This window comes from Protopterus annectens, chromosome 8.part0 (assembly GCF_019279795.1).
Source record: "Protopterus annectens isolate FY-2018-M chromosome 8.part0, PAN1.0, whole genome shotgun sequence".
Taxonomy (NCBI): Eukaryota; Metazoa; Chordata; order Ceratodontiformes; family Protopteridae; genus Protopterus; species Protopterus annectens.
In genome coordinates, this window is record NC_056741.1 from 612,605,232 (window position 1) to 612,627,738 (window position 22,507).

At 38.6% G+C, this 22,507-nt stretch overlaps 1 protein-coding gene across 1 annotated transcript in view; it reads left to right on the plus strand.

Annotated features, from left to right (window-relative positions):
• LOC122808948 (NF-kappa-B essential modulator-like) overlaps window positions 1-22,507 on the plus strand; it is a gene marked incomplete in the record, with an annotated part of 2,932,895 nt that overhangs the window by 123,870 nt on the left and 2,786,518 nt on the right. Inside the window, 1 exon segment of the mRNA XM_044080106.1 lies at window positions 949-1,160. Within this exon segment, the coding sequence (XP_043936041.1) occupies window positions 949-1,160 (212 nt within the window).

Below are 22,507 nucleotides of genomic sequence, written 5' to 3' on the forward strand. Positions count from 1 at the left end.
ACTTAATGGCAAAATTGAAGCTGAACTTAGAATTTAAAATTAATCAGTGTACTTGTTTATGATGATGGTGTAGGGTGCTTGACTGTAATTCATGTTGCTGATTCCCTTTCTCCCAGTTGTCTACTAGCTTCTTAAATTGAATAGCATGTTTTGCAACATTTTGGTTTTCTGCTGTTACATGTCCTTGCTGCCTGCATGTTTATCTCACCGGACATTGTGTGTTATTGATTTGATTTCTTGGGCAGTGATTCATATGCTTTGTTTTTTGTGGTTGCCATTTTCTAAATGAAGTTTTGTGTGTGCGTTTGTGTGTGTTTATATTTTATTTCATGACTTCCATTGTCTGAATGCAGTTAAGTGTGCACGTATGTGTGGTTTTCTTGAGCAGCACAGTAGCATTACTAAACTGCAGGAGAGTATGCATTTTGATGTGATGATTCTGTGGACAGTGAAGGCCTGCCTGAGCATCAGTATCTGTCTTCTGTCGCTTACAGCTCCCCAGATGTTTTGAAGGGTGATAGATGGTATGCCACATACATTCTAGCATTTCTCCTGTTTTCTAGATTATTGCGGTGACCAATGACAGGACCACAGATTTGTTACTCTTAGCTATTTATTTGTTTTGTAATTAGTATTTTCATACCGTCTGAATACTGATGATCACATTATTTTTAATTTTCTTATTAAACAAGACTTGTATAAAAATATGTCTGCAACAAAACTGATTGGAATATCAAGGTGTGTAATGTGAAATATAGGTATCACATTTAAGTTTTCGTTTATTTAAACTCCACAGTGATATGGTTTTAGTTATGGGAATTTAAGTGCGGTTTATGGTTGCTGTACTTAACTCATTTGCTAACAACAGTGCATGAAATTATGCTCATTTTCACTGTATGCTGAAATATTTACAGACCCACCTTTGCTTTCTCCATTCTTTTTATACAGAGGCAATTCAGCAGAGCAATCAAGCTCTTCGAGGCTGTTATGAGGAACTTCTTGGCTTTCGAACAAGAAACAAGGAAGAGAAGGATTTCCTTATGCAGAAATTTGAAGAAGCACGGAATGTGGTGAAGAAATTGAACCAAGAGAAAGTTAACTTAAAGAGTCTTTTGGAAGAGTCTTTGAGCAAAATAGAAGTGTACAGAAAAAGTCTTCAGGTATTGTTTTTCTGTTCAGTCATTAAGTCTTAGAAGTGATTTGAATTAAAGTGGATGTATTGAATTCTTGATGTGAGACCTGGTCCAGGGAGCACATTTTGAATGCATTCAAAGTGTTGCCTTCTGTAGTTAGTGCTGTGTATTGATGGCTCATTTCCTTATTCCCAGTGTTCCCCTGCTGTTGGCTTCTTGAACTGTGTGTCATGTGAAATGGTCATGGTCTGATTCTGGAGTCTGAGGAAAGAGAATGGTCATTCCTCAGAATCAGCCATTGGAATGGATTGTTGGGGAACAGAGATCCCTCCTTCAGAGACAGACCAAAGTGATGTTATCTCTTCCCTTTATAGCCCCCCATTCGCTGTAGTGACCTTTTCTTTGGAGAAACTCTTAAGACTCATGGAGTCCTCCATGGACATACCTGTAACTCCCATCCTTTCTCCTTAGAAGAAATTTAGAACTTCAAGAGAAGGAAGAGGACCCCTGTTTTTTTCTGACCCCCTAGAAGCTTTGTTAAAGGGTGCCACTGGAAATACTCACATTCTGCTTCTCCTACTCCAGGTAATGCACATACCATTATAAACATCCAGTCGAGTAGTGCAACATTCTCACTGAAAACTTGTTGCAGATTCCTTTGTGATCTCTGCAGTTTAGAAGAGTTCACATAGAGACAGTACCTGTCCATCTTGCCACTTGATGGAATACAAAGTTTTAGGTTGGCAAGAGGATCTTTCTGTTTACAACTTTTTAGTTCTTGTGATACATAATTATCTGTCTTGTTTGTCCTAGTGATGGTCCTTCATGGTGTGTTAGGCATTAGAAAACTTGCAGAACTCCTTGATTCTTTGATTAAAGAATGTGTTTAAGACCTATACAGCAACGTCTGCAGTAGGCTTTGTTGCAGCCAAGTGTAGCTTAACTGCATTGATGCTGTGGTTAGGGCAATGTCTCCTGATTCGTGCTTGTGCGTGTAGCATTATTGAGGCTGTCCTAGTGAACTGCACACACAGGATCTGAAACGGGCCATTTTGGATGCCTTCTTTCTAAGAAACATTCTTCTTAGATAGGCTTCACAAGATGTGATTAAAAAAGTCTGCAGAAGAGGATGCAGGTGTGTCCCACTGTAGAGGGTGTTTATGACGCCTTAGTCTGGCAACCTAATGTTCTTCATTTTCCTTTGAGGAGTACCACTTCAGTAAAGAGGAATGCAGTTTGGTCTGTTCTTTGTGTCTGTAGTGTTCCCCAGGGTTCTTGCCCTGATTTTTGGAGATCTTGTAGGATAAGGGCTTAAAAGAAAGAAATGGGGACAGGACCCTCATGCATGTGACACTATCTGGTGTATAGCTCCTATACATGATATAACCCAGAGTTCAACTTTGTTGCTACACAGACCAATGCAGATCTTTGCCATTTTTCCTTAGTTTAACAGGCTAGACGGAAGTTGTCAGTGAGCCCTGCTCTTCCTTCAGTGACCGGAAAGATTCCTCTATGCATTTCCCACTGTAGAGTTACTGACTTGAGCCAAATCTGATAATGAGCATATTTGTTTAGACCACTGAAAGAAAAGAAATATGTATTTAAATCAGTTTGCCAAATCAAAAAACTTTTTGAAATGGAATTTGTGTATTAATTGTAAGATATATTTTTAGAATGGGGCAAAGCCCTTTACATTTTTCTATTCAGAGACTGTGCCACTTGCACTTCCCCTTCTTTATATAGTCAAAACTCTTTTCCTGTGAAAAGGTGATTCCTCTTTGCTGTTGCTTCTTTTGATGAGGTGATGTTTGTACCAGATGTGCGTTATTCTACATCTAACCACTGTGTGGAGTGAATGCTTTTGGGTTACACAGACTGTTTGTATATTCGTATTTACTGAAAGGTTTATTGAAACAAGCCAACCAAGCACTATCGTCAGGATTTTCACATTTTCGTTATACATTGATTATGGTCAGATACACTTAAATTCCTCAGGAGACTCGTATTGTAAAACGTTCACCAGGCAGTTCTTTGCAGTCAATTTTATCTAGTTTCAAATTTCATCCTTGATAAAACATTATTTTCCTGTATTGAAGCATTCTTTGTCTGCATCTTTATCTCAACCAGATAAAACCGGTTCCTCAGCAAGCCAAAATGTTCTTTTATTGATAGGATAGTCTGTAACTTTTTCTGCTGTTTTAGCCATGTCTCTTTAGCAGGTTTATTCTCTTGAATATCTGTATACATTTAACTGTTTATGATATTTTAATAAGCCTCTATTGTTAATGCCATTTGTTACAAAAACATTCAGAATTATAATACATTTTGTTTCACATGAGCACATTATGTTATGCAAATCATGTTTGTTTACTGCATATTTTTTGTACTTGCAGATACTGTGTTACATGCTATTTCTGAAAATATCACACTGTTACTATGATAGAAAGCAGTTTTACCAAACCTCTGTTACTGTGAAAGAAAAACAATTCTACCAAATTGTATATATTTTTCTATCAAATATATGTTATTACTATGAGGGGAAACCAGTTTTACTTTACATAATTCTATCAAGTCCGGATTTTTATTTCGAAAACTAAAAAATACGTTTCAGTCAAAATTTAAATCAAACTTTTTTGCAGAAAAATCATGTCTCCATTGATTATGTTACTTTCTTTACCACCTACATTAGTTACATAGCTGATTGATGGTCCTTTTTAATACAAAGTTTAACACACATACACATTATCATGATCAACAAAATAATGGCTACTATAGCAATTAAAATTGTGATAATGGTTTCCCACCATTCCAGAAATAACCCATTTAACCTGTCACTCCAGTCACTTTTCCATATCTTTCTAACCTTTTCATATACTAGTTGGTAGCACACAGCAGAATTGTTTATTAGTACAAAAATTAAGCGCTTTTCGCAGATGGACTCCGCTTCTTCGGACTAACAATAAAGTAAACCAACATCACATTTAAAAAGTTTCTCTGTTCATACACCAACCAATGAGAGGCAAGGCCTTAATCATTTAAGAAAACATTAAAGTGCTAGTGCAGTATACAAACATAAATACATCTTTCGAAAACTACAGTACCTATTCATACTCCATCCAATGAGAAACAAGACCTTAGTCACTCAAAGGAACAATAAAGTGCTAGTGCAACATATAAGTATAAATACATCTTTCCAAGAGTATAATAGCTAATAAAAACATTGAAACCATGTATAAATTATATAAAATATCTATATATATATATATATATGCATACAGTACGCAAAGGTCATTGAGAAGGACTGTCGCGACAACGAGCTTGAAGAATTATGTCTATACCAATGTTCTGTGAACATCTTTGAGGAGACCAGTTGAAGGACTAGCTATAAGTAAGGATGGGGAAGAAGAGTTGTATATGCATCTAAAAGGTAATGTCCTGTAATCTACCCCAACCTCCCTCTCAATATCGCGCTAAGGAAGAAAGTGATACCTAAAGTGTAGAACAGCTCAGAACTAAACTATCTACCAACAGCCCAGAACTATACTATCTACCAAACACTTTCATCTACAAGGTACTGTCCTGTAATCTACCCCGACCTCCCTCTCAATATCGCGCTAAGGAAGAAAGCGATACCTAAAGTGTAGAACAGCTCAGAACTAAACTATCTACCAACAGCCCAGAACTATACTATCTACCAAACACTTTCATCTACAAGGTCAATATCCTACTAAAATGAAAGCTACTAATGTATTTTACATTGTAAAGTATCCCCTAAACTAGCTTGAACTGGGTTTCACACACAGCAGTAAGACGCAAACAACAGTATCTTCTCCTCACTTACTTGGAAAATTAGTGTGAATTCTGAGTAAAACAGAGGAGCTAGTCCCAAACTATAAGCAAAAGTGCAGCTACTATTATGCTTCACTTGTAGAGCCCTGTAGCAAGGAAAAACATCTACTAGTGTATTACCTGGACTTGCTCTGTGTGGAGTGGGATTAACCCCCACCCCTGCCTATGACTTAATGCGAGGTATCATAACTCCCTAAGAGCCCGCCATTTTAGTCATTTACTGCTGTGTTGCAATCTAAGTTTGTAGGCGCATCTCAGGGTATGTAACATCACATAAAACCAATGTATTTATAATTATAAATTACAGCGCATCCTAAAGTGTAATTCTAACAGATGGTTCAGTTATAAATGTGATCTAAGTGTAGCTCTTACAGCCACGACCACACTGTAGAATAATTTAGCTCACAAACTGTATTCAGCGTCTCGCTACCTTCTCACGCAGTTACTCACTCAGAGGTAGCGTGTACCCACTAGTAGCGCCACCTGCTAGGTAAAGGCGCTCTGTGAATTGTTTGTTTTGACTACTTTAAACAGTTATATTTGAATTACTATGTTAAATTGAAAGAGGACACTATCAGCGACTGCTGTGTTTAAGGACATTGATGTGTTTCAGTATTAGGAATAACTAAGCAAAAATAGCGAAGTGTCCTTTGTAACCAAACTGCTCAATTATTAGCGACTGGTCTTTTCAGGGCAATAATGAAGTCTAAAATGTGTTGCATTTATCCTGAATGATAGAGTGAGTCAACTCAAGAAACGAATCGCTTGTTCCATTAACCTGTTGGCTCAGCTTACTAACAGATCTTTATATACTTGTTGGATTGCAATTAAGTTTAAAAGGGAGTTCAATCCCCTGCTCTAGGCTCTGTTACATACAAACTGCATTGAAACCTGTACCCTAACTCTACTTTATAGCTTTGCAATTAATAACTCTAAAAGCAAGCTGAATGTTTTTCTTTTTATTTGTTCAGGTACTGTCCTGTAATCTCCCCCGACCTCCCTCTCAATACCGAGCTAAGGAAGAAAGCGATACCTAAAGTGTAGAACAGCTCAGAACTAAACTATCTACCAACAGCCCAGAACTATACTATCTACCAAACACTTTCATCTACAAGGTCAATATCCTACTAAAATGAAAGCTACTAATGTATTTTACATTGTAAAGTATCCCCTAAACTAGCTTGCAAACTGGGTTTCGCACACAGCAGTAAGACGCAAACAACAGTATCTTCTCCTCACTTACTTGGAAAATTAGTGTGAATTCTGAGTAAAACAGAGGAGCTAGTCCCAAACTATAAGCAAAAGTGCAGCTACTATTATGCTTCACTTGTAGAGCCCTGTAGCAAGGAAAAACATCTACTAGTGTATTACCTGGACTTGCTCTGTGTGGAGTGGATTAACCCGCTCGCCAAGGCTTGCTCGGCTCGCTCCCGCCCACCCTGCCCCGTATCCCACCCGCCCCAGTACCCCTATATTTATACTTAACTAACCACACCCCTCCTTTATCTCTAGCCACTCAAAACTCTTGGCCCACCTCTTTCACTGCCCCTCCAAGTCCACTAGGCTCACAAATCACACTGCCTCACTCCCCACCCCGCCTCTCCCCCAACCAATACCAAACCACCTACACTAACTATCTTATAACCAATCAAGCAACAGTATGAAGTCCTTAACACCCCATATCACTATACCAGCCCAAAAACTGTAACTCTCACCCTACCAATTCTTATCACACTATACCTGCTAACTATATACGAGTCCCAGACACACCCAGGTTTTCATTATCCAAAGTACCAAACTAGTACTCCCACATTTCTGATCAACACTAATCACCCTACTCACTACCTAATCAACAAAACACCGCTTACTCACTTCCACTACTCCTATAAACCAAACATAATCTACCCCAAGTCCAAAAACATAGATAAACTACTACATAAACTGATGAAGCTAATAATGTATCTTAGAAAAACATAAATATAGATGGAGACATACATCCAAACCCAGGCCCTCCATCAAATGACAGTGCAAATAAAACATCCTTGTTTCCAAGACCTCCTGACTCCCTTCTTATTTGCCACCTTAATATTAGAAGCCTAAATAATAAAATTCATAATCTACATGCTCTTTTAGCAACTTACCTCCCTGACATTATGTGTCTCACAGAAACCTGGCTCAAACCAGAGACCAAAGATAACGAAATCCTGCCACCTGGCTACAACATATACAGGACCGATCGCCTCAAAAAAAGAGGTGGTGGTACTGCTGTGCTCTTCAAAAGCACACTCAACGCTTACCCTACACCCCACTCAGCCACCGCAAATACCAAACGAGAATTAACAACCCTAAAACTACAACTAAATAAAGAAAAAGTATTAACCTAATCAGAATCTATATTCCCCCTGGGAACAACTCTGACACTCTTGAGAACACTCTAAGTTGGCTGACAAATAACTTCCCACAAGAAACCATAATTCTGGGAGATGTCAACATTGACTGGAATCAATGTGTGTCAGAGACAGACCCAACCAATATCAATCTCCATGGCTTCTCACAAAATATTACCACCTCTACTAGAATTGGCAGCAACAAACAAAAAGAAAGTATCCTAGACTGGATGCTCACTAACCATAAACCCGGAACTTATAAATCTGGGACTATTACTAATGAGCTCAGTGATCACCTCATTACTTATATGGTAAAAAGCAAAAGTGGTAGCTGCCACCTCCCTGTACTCAGGACTGTTAGAAGCACCAAACATTTTGACATCACTAGATTCCGAAATGAGCTGCAGTCCTGTAACTGGTCAATCCTAAAACACCTCACACTAGAAGAAGCTGTAATAAAATTTAACTCCACATTTCTAAACATACTTGACACACATGCCCCCAAACGGTTAATCAAAACAAAAGCTCTCATAGCACCATGGCTATCAAAAGACTCCACAGCCAAAATCAAAGCTAGAAACAAAGCATGGAATAAATGGCGTACTACCAAGACACCCCTAGACCGTACCAACTTCCAAAAACTAAGAAATGACACAAAAAATCTATCTTAATGGACAAAAGAACTACTATTTCCAACTACAACATAAACATCAAAACAACCCCCAAAAGTTTTGGACAGGAATAAACAAACTTCTCCATCCAGGCAGGTCCTCCACCCCACACCAGCAAACCTAACTATGAAAACCCAGATGAAGTGGCCACATCCTTTAATACCTTCTTCATCGATGTGATCAAATCCTTAGCCAACCAACAAGTAGCCCCCTGCTCCCTAACCACAAGTCCCACCCAGAAGACCACGCCGTTATTCAACCTACAACCTGTCCCTACTGCATACATCCGATCCTTACTAAGGAAACTAAAGCCAACCACTCTCGGCAGACCTACTTCCAGCAGACTTTCTACAAAAAGCTGCGGATGTTATAGCCTATCCCATCTCAATCTTAATTAATCGGACCATAACTGAATCCACAATCCCCTCCATATGGAAAATCTCCCATGTCATCCCCCTCCATAAAGGTGGCTCATCCACTGACCTCTCAAACTACAGACCAATAGCCATTTTGTCACCACTGGCAAAAATCATGGAAAATGTATTCACAAACAACTCATCCACTACCTAACTCAGGAAAACCTGCTAACCAACTCCCAGCATGGCTTCAGGCCCAAACATAGCACTACTACCGCTCTCCTCTCTTTCACAAACACTATCAATCTTAACCGAATGACAAAAAATTTCTTCAGCCCTCTTCTTGGACCTATCAAAAGCTTTTGATATGGTCATCCACAAACTCTTGCATGCAACCCTACAAACTCTCTATCTAGATAACAAAACCCTAGACTGGTTTCATACCTATCTTTCTGATAGGCAACAAGCTGTGCTCTGGCAAAGCAAGCTCTCCGACCTCATACCCAACACCATAGGAGTCCCCCAAGGTTCCATACTTGGCCCTCTTCTATTTTCCATCTTTATTAATGATCTTAACAAAGTCATCCCAGAGTCTACATGTATTCAATATGCTGATGACTCGACTTTAATTTGCTCAGATAGATCCCCAACTATTCTATTATCCAAAACTCAAGACTGTTTCACTGCAGTTGAGAATTGGTTATCAGAACGCCAACTGATCCTTAATCCAAAAAAAACGAAAATGCTACTCTTCCATCCTACCCATAAACACCAACTTTTCCCTTTTGTGGACAATCCAACAATGGAACCACCATCACCCCCGACCCTCATACCAAGCTATTAGGGGTTACCATTGACAACAAACTCAGATTTGATGTGCACATCAACCAAACTATCAAAACTGTTAATAAGAAACTGGGGTCCCTTTATAGAATAAAATCTTTTCTGACTCCCACGGCTAAAGTTGCCATTGCTCGCACCCATCTCCTTTCTACCCTCTTGTATGGCTCCCGCATACTTACAAATCCCAACAAATCGGATCTATCTAAACTCTCTTGTTGTTATAATCATATTGCAAGATTTGCCACAGGCCTGCCCTACAAAACCCATCACTGTACTAATCTTCAGAACCTAGGTTGGATAGAACTACCAAATCTACTTCTACAGAAGCAACTTATTATTGCTTACAAAATACTCTCTCAACCTGAAAACACTCCCGGCCTGTCTGGAATAATTACCCCTTATACCAACCTAAATAGACTAAGATCATCTCACAGATTACTCAGACAGACAATCAAATCCTGTAACTCAGGAGGTGACTCTCTGTTTTCAAACACAGTGGGTAAAATATGGAACTCTCTTCCACCTAGTCTCACCGAATCAACCTCCCTAAATACTTTCAGAAATGGCCTCTCCCACCACTTCAAATCCCACTGGCTTTGCCAATGTTCTAATCCAGACTAACCCATAGCTCCCCTCAACCTCCTCAGTGAAATTACTATCCTCCTAGGCCTCAAGCCATCTACTCTCCCCTGAAACTAACTACTTGTAGGTTTGTTTCTTATAATAATTGTTCACTGTACATCCTAATGTAACTTTTTCTTACCTGTGTATACTAACTATATGATGCTTTGTTTTTCTCTTTATAATTGTTATTGTACATACTAATGTAACTTTTTTTTCTTCCCTGGGTATTTAGTGCATAACTACAATCGTATGTTAGCTGTCAAACATTGTTGTAACCTACTATGTACTATTGGAACTTTTTGTAACCTACTATGTACTATTGGAGCTTTTCTCCCCGGGCCTCCGCTGAAAATGGACATGTGTCCAGTCGGACTTTCCCGGTCAACAAATGTAAAATAAAATAAAATAAAAAATAAATAAATAAAAAATATATACATTAATATCACTTACGTTAAAATGCATAGCATAAAAAATGCTTAAGAAAAAATAATATGCTTATGTGTGCATATGTATGTATATACACATATAAATGTACATATATATATATATATATATATATGCACATTCAATTTGCTCAAACAACTAGCATAAAACATGCATAAACAATATAAAAATGTACCTCTATAACTTTAAAAACATTCGTGTTTTAGAGGGGTTAATGTTTTAGAGTCCGAGCTTTCAGGAATGACTTCAGTGATACTTTACTATTAAGACCAGGTGGTCTAGCCGCTTGAAGCTTTAATATCCATTTTTGTTCTACAGCTTCTGTTTGACTATTTAAATCACCCCCTCTCTTATTCATATGAACTAACTGCAACACAAAAAATTTAAAACTATGTCCTGAGCCTTCAGTTTTAACATGCATAGCAAGTGCATTGCTCTCCTTCACATTCCTTATGTCCCTCATATGCTCCAATATTCTATCTTTGAATACACGATTTGTCTTACCTATATAGAAGGCATAACCGGTAACACAAAAACTAAAGTATACCACATTCTTTGTCTGACAGTCAGCGTAAAAGTTTATTTTGATCTTATTGTGGATGTATAAACTGTTCTCCAACATAAATATGGGAACATGTCATGCATCTTCTACATATGTATGTTCCTAGTCTGTCTGAGCGATCATACTGATGTGTACCTGTAGACTTATAGCAAAGTTGTCTTTTCAAGGACCTATTTTTAAAAGTAAAATGAGGTGCATCCCCTATCACTCCATTAAGTTCCTTAACGTTAGATAAAATGTCCCAATTATTTTTTACAGCGTCACATACTAAATTTATATCACTGGCATATGTAAGTGGCATCCTTAAGATCTCACTATTTATATTTCCTTTGGACTGTATATTGATTTCATTACTATTCATCAATCTTATTTGTGCCATTCCTGTAGTACTATAATAAGGTTTACATCTGTTAAGTCTGTCTATGTCATATTCTTTATAGCCTCTCATCATAAATTCTTGTTTTAAGCTAGAGAGTGCTGCATGTAGAGTGGTGTCATCATTGTGCAAATGCATAATGCGATATATCTGTCCTTTCAAAACATTCACCTTGGTATGTTTAGGATGCATACTACCATTATGGAGCACAGTATTTTCCTTACTGGTTTCTTGTATAGTTCAGTGGATACCTGATGAAATATATCTCTCCTCACCTTCACGTCCAAAAAATCAATTTCTCTGTCAGAATATTTATAGGTAAATTTAAGGAAAAGGGTTGACATTATTAATATACCCACTAAATTCCTTTAGACGTTCTTCTGTATCATGCCATAAGAGGAAAATATCCACAAAACACTTGTACTAGACAATGGACTCAGCAAATTCATTATTATTAGTCACATATTTTCCCATTGTACCATTGATAGGTTGGAGTAGGTATTGATCTCCCAAACCAGTAAATGGGCATCTGAAAAATAGATAAAATATTATTTACCTACCCTTTGTTTGTTCTCCCTGTTTAATTACTTTACACTGACCTCTATGTACCAACATTTTTTTAAAAACTTTTTCACATTCTTTACTCTTATAACCAATGTTCCAATCAAATTCTTTTCTTCAAAAGGTTCTTGCCAGTTTTACTGCACCGTGGACCAGTTTTACTGAAATATTTTACCATGACTTTATAATCCCAACTGAATATCCCCTTCCTCTGACAATGTTGGAATTTTTTTTTTTTTTTTTCACAGATGGTAACACTTGCTATTTGGCTATTTCTGGACGGGTCTACTGCTTTGGTTGAATTACATTTGGTTGAAAATGATTTAAGGCAGCCCACTTCACTGAAAAATACATTTCACTGAAAACCCATTTGGTCGAATTCCATTTGGTCGAAAATGGAATATAGCCCCTGCCCCACTGCAGTGCGACCCTGGAGTGAGAATATAAAGTTGGGGTGTTTGGGGTGTGTGGGGGGCATATCCCCCCACGTAATTACAGTGTACTTGTTATATGTTTCAATGTATTTTAATGGATACACATCAGTAAAAATTAGTTGCAAAATGTGGGGGGTTGTGCCCCCCCCCCCAACTTTATATTTTCACTCCAGGATCACACTGCAGTGGGGCAGGGGCTGTATTCCATTTTCGACCAACTGGAATTCGACCAATTGATCTTTCAATCAAATGAGCTTTCAGTGAAGTGGGCTGCCTGAAATCTTTTTCGACCAAATGTAATTTGACCAAAAGCAGTAGACCCCTCTGGACATACGTACTATAGGTCATTCATCCATAGTCGATGCTTTTCCATCCATAGTTGATGCTTTTCTGCTTCTAACAATGGACTTTCACTCCATACTTCTGGGTCAAAAGGAAACTGTAAGGGCATTTGTCTGCCTGTCATCACTGCAAATGGAAATATTCCTGTCTTACTGTTTGATGTTGCCGTGATTCCCATCAAAATGCTAGGTACCTGATTTACCCAATTATTTCCTTTCTCAAGGCACATTTTTTTCTAACATGTCCTTTAACTTTCTATTCATTCTTTCTACCACCCCATGTGATTGTGGATGATATGGAACATAAAACCTTTGCTGAATTTCCAGCATGTTTCAAAGTACTTTTATTGTCTTACTGACTAATTGTGGTTCATTGTCTGATTCTGTGCTTTGATAGGCTTATTAGGTAATTGAATGTGTATATAAGGATCGATGTTGCTTGTTTGTTTTATGGTCTGATAAAGTGTTATACGAAAGTGCTTACCGTTGATTAAATTATTCTCTACTACAACTCTGGTGTTCGTATTTTCTTTTTGGATATATTATACTTGTTTAAGAAGATTGATTGTTTTATTTGTGGTGCATATTTGATAAAATTGTCTGATTCTATCACCCTGGGCCATCCCCAATGGCAAAAAATGTTTTTTTCAAAGTGCTTCTACTGTCACTTTAGCTGTCATTCCCTTGGTTGGAATTGCTTCCACCCATTTTGAAAAAACCTCTACCACTACAAGCAAGTAACAGTACTCGCCATTTGCAGGAGGCAATGGTCCTGCATTCTCAGTTTGTATAAAGTACCATGGTCCATCAGCCACAGGTACCCTATGCAACTGCGGCTTCTTACACTTTGCATTTGTCTGCAGACATATCCGGCATTCATCCTGCACTACCTGACACAGTTTTTTCAACAAGCCTGTATTGTCAATGCCATTTGTTACAAAAACATTCAGAACTATAATAGTTTTGGGTCCACACAAGCTCATTCTGTTAAGCTAATCATACTTGCTTAATGCATATTTCTTTTTTTTTTCTTTTCTGTACTTGCAGATGCTGTGTTACATGCTATTTCTAAAAATATGACACTGTTAATGTAATAGAAAACAGTTTTACCAAACTTCTGCTTCTGTGAAAGAAAAACAGTTCCACCAAATTATATATTTGTCTATCAAATGCACGTTATTACTATAACGAAAACTAGTTTTATTTTATATAATTATATCAGTTTTCAAGTAATCTTTAACTGTTGCATACTGATTTTAATGCTCAGCCAAAACTATTTGACTACAGTATTTTAATGATGTGTTTATTATAGCAGTGCATATTTTTATTAGTACTATAATAAATTTGATTTTGAGCATATATACCATTGGGCGAAAGTTGCACAATTAACCTTCTCGACTCACTTTTTCCAGAAAAAAAAAAAAAAATTAAATGGGTCCCTCTTTGATATGGTTCTTTTTCAATAGCACACACTGTGGTTTAGTGAGTAAAGTTCCTCAGTAATCCAGTTCTTTCTTTATGTATAATTTATACCTTTGACAATACTCTTTTTTTTTTTTTTTTTTTTTTTTTTGTACTTCATCTAGAAGAATGCTGTTTGCAAGATGGTCAGAACTTCTACGGAGTTGAGATATTTCTCATCACTACATCTTACAAGGATTTTTATCTAACAGTTATTTAGAATGATACTTCAGTTGCAGTGGTATAAAGTATATTTAATGTTGTAATGGGGTTTACTAATATCTCTTGCAGACTAAGCCAGATTTTGAAAGATGTATAGCTTTGCTTTATTTTATTCAGGAGGTTTATTTAAGTGTACTGCTTGAAGAATGTAAAAATGCTCATTCATTGTATGCAAAATGAAGAGTTGGTTAAACATGCTGTGCTCAAGCTGTCCATTACATGCCCTAGGGCAGGATCCAAAAAGCGATTTGAAATAATCCCACACCATATCACATCTCCTACATACTCACTTGAGTGACTTATCTTTGACATTCTGATTTAGCAGCACCGCAACTACAGCTTCCTTCCTACTATTGACAGCAAACAGTGTATGAAGCACTACAAGCTGTTCAGGAAGTAGCAGGGTAAAAGCACCATTCAGAATATCACCATTTCTTTCACTTTTGGCGGAGTATGTTGAAGAATAAGCGGGTCTACTTTATACCCTCAAAACACGAAAAACCCGAATCCCGCGACACATAAAGAGCGAACAGCGGATACGTCGAATGTACTAAAGCGTGAAAATATAAACCTCGAACCGTCCTAGTCGGCCAACCCACCACCCGCAACACACTACCTACCCAAACACAATAAAAAAAACACATGCACTAACCAAATCCCTAAATTAAAGCATCAAAATCCTACTGCTAACCCTACACTAACCCCACATACACAACTGTCTATGCACTATCCTTAACCCCTCCCTAACCCTAAGGTCCGTAACTACCGCACACTTCCCCACGGAGCTATACCCAAACAAACTAAATATTCCACACACATACATTTAACAAAACCCTACACTAAACCTTGCATACATTACCTACACAAAACCTTATATACACTACCTAACTATGCATTTACCTTAACCCCTCCCTAACCCTAAGGTCCGTAACTATTGGTCCGTAACTATCACACACTTACCTTACAGAGCTATACCGCAGCCGGGTCAACTGTACGATTTCGATATTTCCTCTTTCGCGGTTTTGTTCATTCGTATTCGCTCTTTACATGTCGCGCAATTCTGATTTGGGTTTTACTGCTTTCGAGAGCTTAAAGTAGACCCGAATAAGCCACTTGGGGAATCTGCTTATTTTTTCCTGTGATGAGTATTGCTGAAACAGAGCAAATGATACCCACCCATTCAGCCATGACAGTTACTTGACAGCCCTTTAAGGACAATAGTTTTAGGGTTTCACCTCTGGCTGCAGAAACAGACTTAGACAAAACAGTCAATGTGGACCTACATGGCAAGCAGTAAATCTTCTGAATTAAGTGAGGGACACATTGCGATAGACTCAGCATTGGATTTCAGGCAACATAGGGAGCAAGGCATTTGTCAGCAAGAGGGCCTATTACAGATATTTGGGAGTTGCAGCCCCTTCATCCCTCCATGTTAAATTACCCTTCAGGATTCCGAGAATAATGATTAATGTTGTCCTCTTTGCCCTTTGTTAGGCAAAAAGGGTGCTGTTTCAAGTTCTCATTCCATCACAGTAAAGGACCGTATCCCAACCCAATTCAGCAGAGTGCCCCCCCCCCCACATTGCAGCTACTTCTGGCACCACCCCCTTGCCTGGCTTTTGTAGTCCATCTATTAATTCATCTGCACCTCCCTTTGACAGTTTCAGAGGAAGTTGAAACTGACAGGAAGTCTTCTACCTATCAGACTTTTCTGGCCATCTTGAGAACAACTTCTGCTTGGCAACAAAAGTTCATTCTGTCCCTTATTTGGTTACTCTGTAAGTTGTTCTTGACTACCTCAGACAGTTGTCTAACTTGGGTCTTAGATATTCTGTGGTCAAGGTACACATTTCTGTCCTTGCAGTGTATCACAGGCTTCTGGATGACAGAACTGTGACCCAAGATAGGTTTGTCAATGTTTTCATTAAGCAGGTCTGCATCTTTACAATCATTTGAAGAACATTTCTTCTTGGAGCAGTGAAAAGGATGCCCATTCATTCTTTATGTAAAGATAAGTGAAGGCTGCCAGCCTAGCCAAATAGACTTTTGTGGATTATTCTGTCATTTGTAAATATTAATGTAAGCCACAGGCTTGTTCTCTTAAATGTGAAAAGACTGCATTAGACATTGAACTTCAAAAATGTAACAGCAGTGTACTCTGCTGTAAGAAAGCTGTCAGGTATTTTATGACTGTCTTTGATGTCAAAATTCAGAGCCGATATGTCTAGAGGGAGGCATCCTGCCTGTTGTTTTAAGGCCAGAGTTAATGGCTAGAATTTGCATGTGTAAGTGTCCTTTATTGCTCTGGTTTCTGACCAGGTGTAAAGAATGTAAATGTAGTTTCTGTTAGCCTGGGAACACCAGAGAAGTGTGAAGAATGATGTCATGTGAAGCACCTCTGTGTTATCAATTTAAAGAGAGAGAATCAGAGAGCTCAGAGCATTTTGTCTTGAACATCCAACATCACCAGCACTGCCTGTTTCTATATGGAAGTTATTTAGAACTGTGTTTTCTCTTAGAAATAGCTAGGAATTAGGAAGATGGGACCAAGTGTTTTTCTGTGTTGATGTTACAACTTTTGTACTGTATTATTTTAAGTATTTCTCTGTGATCTCTGAACTCTTGACTAGCACTGTGTAGTAAGAAGTATTGTCTTGTGCTTTTATTATTTATTATTAAATATTTTTAAACCTTTCAACTGTGGCTGTTTTGTATAGAGATAATTTAAGCTCTAAGAGTACATTGCATGTATATAGTGATGCTGTACCAAGTCACTCCAAATAAGTCTTGACTGTTAGGCCACACTTACCATTTGGATAATAATATTGCACAGTAATAATTGGATACCCTTTTAAGGGCCTTTGAGTAGCTGATAAATATTAGTGGGTGGTGGCAGCTGGTACTACCTTTTAGACTGGGCAGAAAAGGGGCACAGCTGGAGAACCTGTGCCAGCCTTCCCCAGGAGTGTCTGTGTGGTTGTATAAACTCTTATCTCAAAATGTGTGTGTGTATCAGCTACTTGGGCAGGGACATGAAGCACTGGTTGGACAGAGAGGGTACTTGAGGTTTTAGCTTGCCCACTAGGCTGAGATCTGGACCCTATAGCTGTGCCAGTGGGGAGTCTTATTGGGGACCTGGAGAGAAAGGGAGAAACCAGCCTCATACTGACTGGGATCTCTGTGTGCTCTTAAGGGAAATTGTACTTTACTGTGTATGTATTTATTATCCTTTCCCTATATTGACGCCCCTTAGTGGTGTTAGTGGTGAGGATTGAGGCTCCTTGATTGCTGGGCCAGTGCACGTGCATCACAGTTTGAGCTAGCCGTTCTGGTGCATTTAACATTTTGTCTCTTTTTAAGATACTTTTTTCGTGTGACCATTGTCTCTCTGTTTTATTTTACCCAAGTATTTTGAGTTTCTAATACCATGACAGGAATGGACCCCATTCCTAAGTCAAGGTACGATTAGAGTTCATGAAATTTAGTATTGTTTTCAGTCTTTGATGTTAGCTAAGAGTGCCCTTCTCAGCGCCTGCAATGTGCCCAAGGGTTACCTTTCTCTGTAGTTCATACAGAATTACATATATTGGGAGCATATCTAAATAAGTCTGTAAATTATTTTTCATTAGACCTGTTGCTCCCACTATTTTTGGAACTGTATGGGTATCATTCTTCTACAATGCTGTCTCTTCTGCCTTCAAATCCTGGTATTTTATGACTTTGTGTCTCTCTGTGCATAAGACACTGTAATCACTTGGTATAGCTATTTCAATGATCAGTGCTAATTTTGTCTTCTTTTAGTGGACTACTCTATCTGGTTTTCTCGCATCTGTTTTTTCAAACTGCTGGTAATGGGTGATCGCATGTGATCAAAACTTCATCATTCTCTGTGTTGTTCATGTTTCCAGTGTTTCTCAGCTTTGTCTGTATTGTAGCGTTTGCACAATCCCCAGTGCAACAGTTTTGCCACATTATTGTGCCTTTCTGTATACAGGCACTCTCTGGCTTGAGTGTATCACATGTCACACCCAGCAACATGAAGTGCAACTGTTTTCCATTTTATTTTTTAACAGAACCTGCATTTGTCTGTCTCTTCCACATGTTCGCTGGATTTCCTAAACCATTGTGTATGCAGTCCTCTATCATGGGTCTCAATTATTAATCCTTCGTCTTTTGGTTTCAGTTCACCCCTCTCTCAACCATTCCTGTGTCAAATTTTGGACAACATGAGGTTGCTCCAGGATATCTCTGTACTTGCCACTCTATTTGTGAATTTTCAACCACATTTAATAAGCATTATTTTCCTTCCAACTGATCCAGTAATTTTTAAGGCCTGTTGCTCACCCCAGAATTGTAAGTTAGAACAGGAAGAGCAAAGTGATTTATAGCTTGGACTTTATTCCTAGATGTCATGTCAGTTTTCTGTATTAATTTTAGTCTCTTGAAGTATTCCTTACTGAGCTTTATTCAAATTTGTTTACTGTTGCTGCTCCATCTATTCCCAAATATTAATAAATTTCCTCCTGCTCAAGTTCCTTTATATCATATTCCTGTTGATATTTTGTTGGTGCTGCACCTTTCCTGTTTTATATGTTGCTTTTGCACATTTATCAAGGCCAAATGTCATTCTTATATCTGAGAAAGTTTTAACCATTTGTAATTGTGTTTTCAACTCCACATCTGATGAAGTATGTAGTTTTTTTAAGTCAGCCACAAAAACTATAGGGCAAAATAAAACAGCAAGGGTAACAGTCACTCTGGAATATCCCCCTTTGAATTTTTAGCCTTGGAATAGTAATTTCCCAAGTGGTTTGCTATTGTTTCATGGTCACTGAAATGTCATAGATCAATGTAGGGTGTATCATATCTCTAAGCATTCCTTTATCCATAAATGTGGGATGCTGTCAGATGCTTTTTTTTTGTAATCTAGCCATGCTGTATTTCCCCTTTTTGTAGATAATAATATAGATTTAGTTAACAACAAAGGATCCTTTGTTCCATAAGATTTTTATATACCAAATGCTCTTTTAATTTCTCCAAGTCTTTTGGGTTTCCAATACCATGGCGAGAACGAACCTCATTTCTAAGTCGGAGTATAGTTAAAATTTATGAAATTTGTTTTGTTTCAATCTGTGGTGTCAGCCAGAAGTGCTCTTCGCAGCACCCACAGTGTGCCCAGTAATGATTTGTATGGGGTTTCATGTATTGGTAAAGTATCTAAATACGATTGTAAATTCTTTTTTATAAGACCCGTTGCTCCTACTACTATTGGAACTGTGTGGGTATTTTTCTTCCACGTTGCTCTAATGTTTGCCTGCAAATCCTGATATTTTATGACTTTGTGTTTCGCTGTACGCAGATCTTGGTGGTAGTATTGAATATTCAAATGGGAGCTTTGAAGGCCATAGTGGAGAAGGGTTCCATGTGAACAGCAGTTGAACATGGGTCAGTTGGTCCTGAGAGATAGGCGAGTGCTGTTCTGAAGGGATGGCTTGACCGATTGAAAGGGAGTCAGGTTCACATCCCAGACTCCAGAACAGCTGAAACGGGTGCCTTGCAACGTCCAGTGCAGTGACGCAAACGATCCTAGAGAAGCTGGCGGGGGCCCCTGCAGAGCTCCCTTTTCTTTGAAAAGTGCAGGGTTCCCCTGGAATGGGTTTGCCCCGAGAGAAGGGCCCATGCCTTGGAAAGTATTGTTATTCCGGTTGCTTCAAGTGAGCTCTCGCTGGCCCATGAAAATCCATGGGAGAGGGTATAATTAGTTTAATGCCAGGTTGTACCCATATCCACAGCAGGTCTCCAAGGTGAACAGCCCCTGGCATGTTAGAACAATGTGGGTAAGGGAAGTTGGCAATCCAGATCTGTAACTTTGGGATAAGGATTAGCTCTAAGGGCTGGGTTGGTCGGGCTCGGGCGTGAAGTGGAGCTGGGCACTGGCCGTGTCTGGAGAAGGTGTCGCTTCCTCGTCACACCCCCCCCTTCCCGGGCGGGTGATGGTGGTGGCAACTCTGAACGTGTGCCAGGTCTTTCCTGTGGATCACTCCGGCTGGCAGGCACCAATCCCGACCGGCATCCCACATCGTCCAGCAGCTAGCAGCTGACTTAGAACTGGTGTGGGCTGGGGGAATCCGACTGTTTAATTAAAACAAAGCATTGTAAAGGCCTGAGATGGGTGTTGACTCAATGTGATTTCTGCCCAGTGCTGTGAATGTCAAAGTGAAGAAATTCGGTGAAGCGTGGGTAAACGGCGGGAGTAACCATGATTCTCTTAATTTAGCTAAATGCCTCATCTAATTAGTGATGTGCATGAATGGATGGATGAACGAGATTTCCACTGTCCCCCTACCTACCATCTACCGAAACCACAGTCAAGGGATCGGGCTTGGCAGAAACCATGGGGAAAGAAGACCCTGTTGAGCTTAACTCTAGTCTGGCACTGTGCTCCTGCGTGAACTCATTGGTGTATTCAAAGGGAGTTTTTTTCATTTGAAACTTCTGTCACATTCTATAAATGGATTCTCCAAGTATTTTGGATTTTTAATTCCATGACAGAAATGGGCATCATTTAAAGTCCGGGTGCAATAAGAGTTCATGAAATTAGTATTATTTCAGTCTTTGTTAGCTAAGAATGCTCTTCTCTGCACCTGTAATGTGCCCAGAATTGACTCCTCTTTTACTTCAGATGGGTTACATTATTGGTAACATATTAAAGGATGACAGTAATTTCTTTTAGACCATTGCTCCTACTACTGTTGGAAGTGTTTGAATGTCTTTCTTCTACATTGCTCTCTTTTCTTCCTGCAAATCCTGATACTTTGACCTTGTGTGTCTCTATATGTAAGACACTGGAATCGCAGGTTGTAACAGTTTCGGAGACCAGTGATTCTTTTCTCTTATTTTCGCGGACTACTATATCTGGTTTTCTTGCATCTATTTTATGAACTGTTGGTAATTGGTGATCCCATGTGATATACACTTTGTCATGCTCTATAATGCTTTGTGGTTTATTTCTAATTCTTCTCGGCTACTTCTGTATTGTAGTGTTTGCACAGTCTCCAATACAACGGTCTTGCCACATTGTCATGCCTTTCAGTATATAGGCACTCTGCTATGAGTGTATTACATCCAGCAACAAGACGCACAACTGTTTCCATTTCTTTTTTATAGAACCTGAATTTCTCGGTTTTCTCCTACTTTTTCAATGGATTTAGCAAACCATTGTGTACGTAGTCCAGTATCCTGGGCCACTGTTATTAGTCTTTTATTTTTTAGTTTCAATTCACTCCTCCTTAACCATTCCTGCACCAAATCTTCGGCAGCATGAGGTTATTCCAGGAGATCTTGGCACTGTATTTATGGCTTTTCCACTTTTCTTTCTTTCTCATATGATCCTTCTGTTCATAGGCTTTCTTTTGTTTTTTGGCACACTCAGTTGCTGTTTGATTTTTGTCCACTTCTGCTTTGATTATGATCACGCTTCCCACTGAAATGCTTCTGCTGAACTAAGCAAAGGTATTATCATAGACTTTTTCTCCTTATCTGTTAAACTTTTCACTCTGCTTGGATCTGATGAGGTCAGTAGATATTTTATACAGTCCCACAATTGTGTACATGTAATCAATTTCAAGGAGCCCCGTACTTTCATTAGAGAGAGAGGAAAATGTAGTCTTGGTGTACACTGATTTGTGTATATCACTTGATAGGCGTGAAGCATGTTTTTGTTTTCGAGCCCAATTGATCAAGTACTTTTTAGGGCCAGTCAATCACCTGAAAACTGTAAGTTAAGAATATTTAAGAGCAAATTGATTTATAACTTGGACTTTATTCCTTGATGTCAGGGCAGTTTTCAATATAGTTTTTCTTCTGAAGTATTCCTTACTGAACCTTATTCACATTTGTTCATATATATCAGATTTCTGTCGCAGGTTGATATTTTCTTATTGCAGATTTCCTGTTTTGCATGTTGCTTTTGCACAGTTGTCAAGACCAAATGTTATTTCTTACATCATAAGGGAACATTTTTACCATTTGTAGTTGGGGTTCAACCCCTCATCTGATGAACTGTACAGTTTTAAGACATCCATAAAAAGTAGATGAGAAACCTTTAAACAAGGTTGTTTTCTGGGAGCCCAATTGTAACCATAGTGCAAATTTAAGTAAACAGCTTAATGGGATAAGGGCAAGACAAAACAGCAGTGGTGACAAAGAATAACCCTGTAATATCCCCCTTTGAATTTTTATCC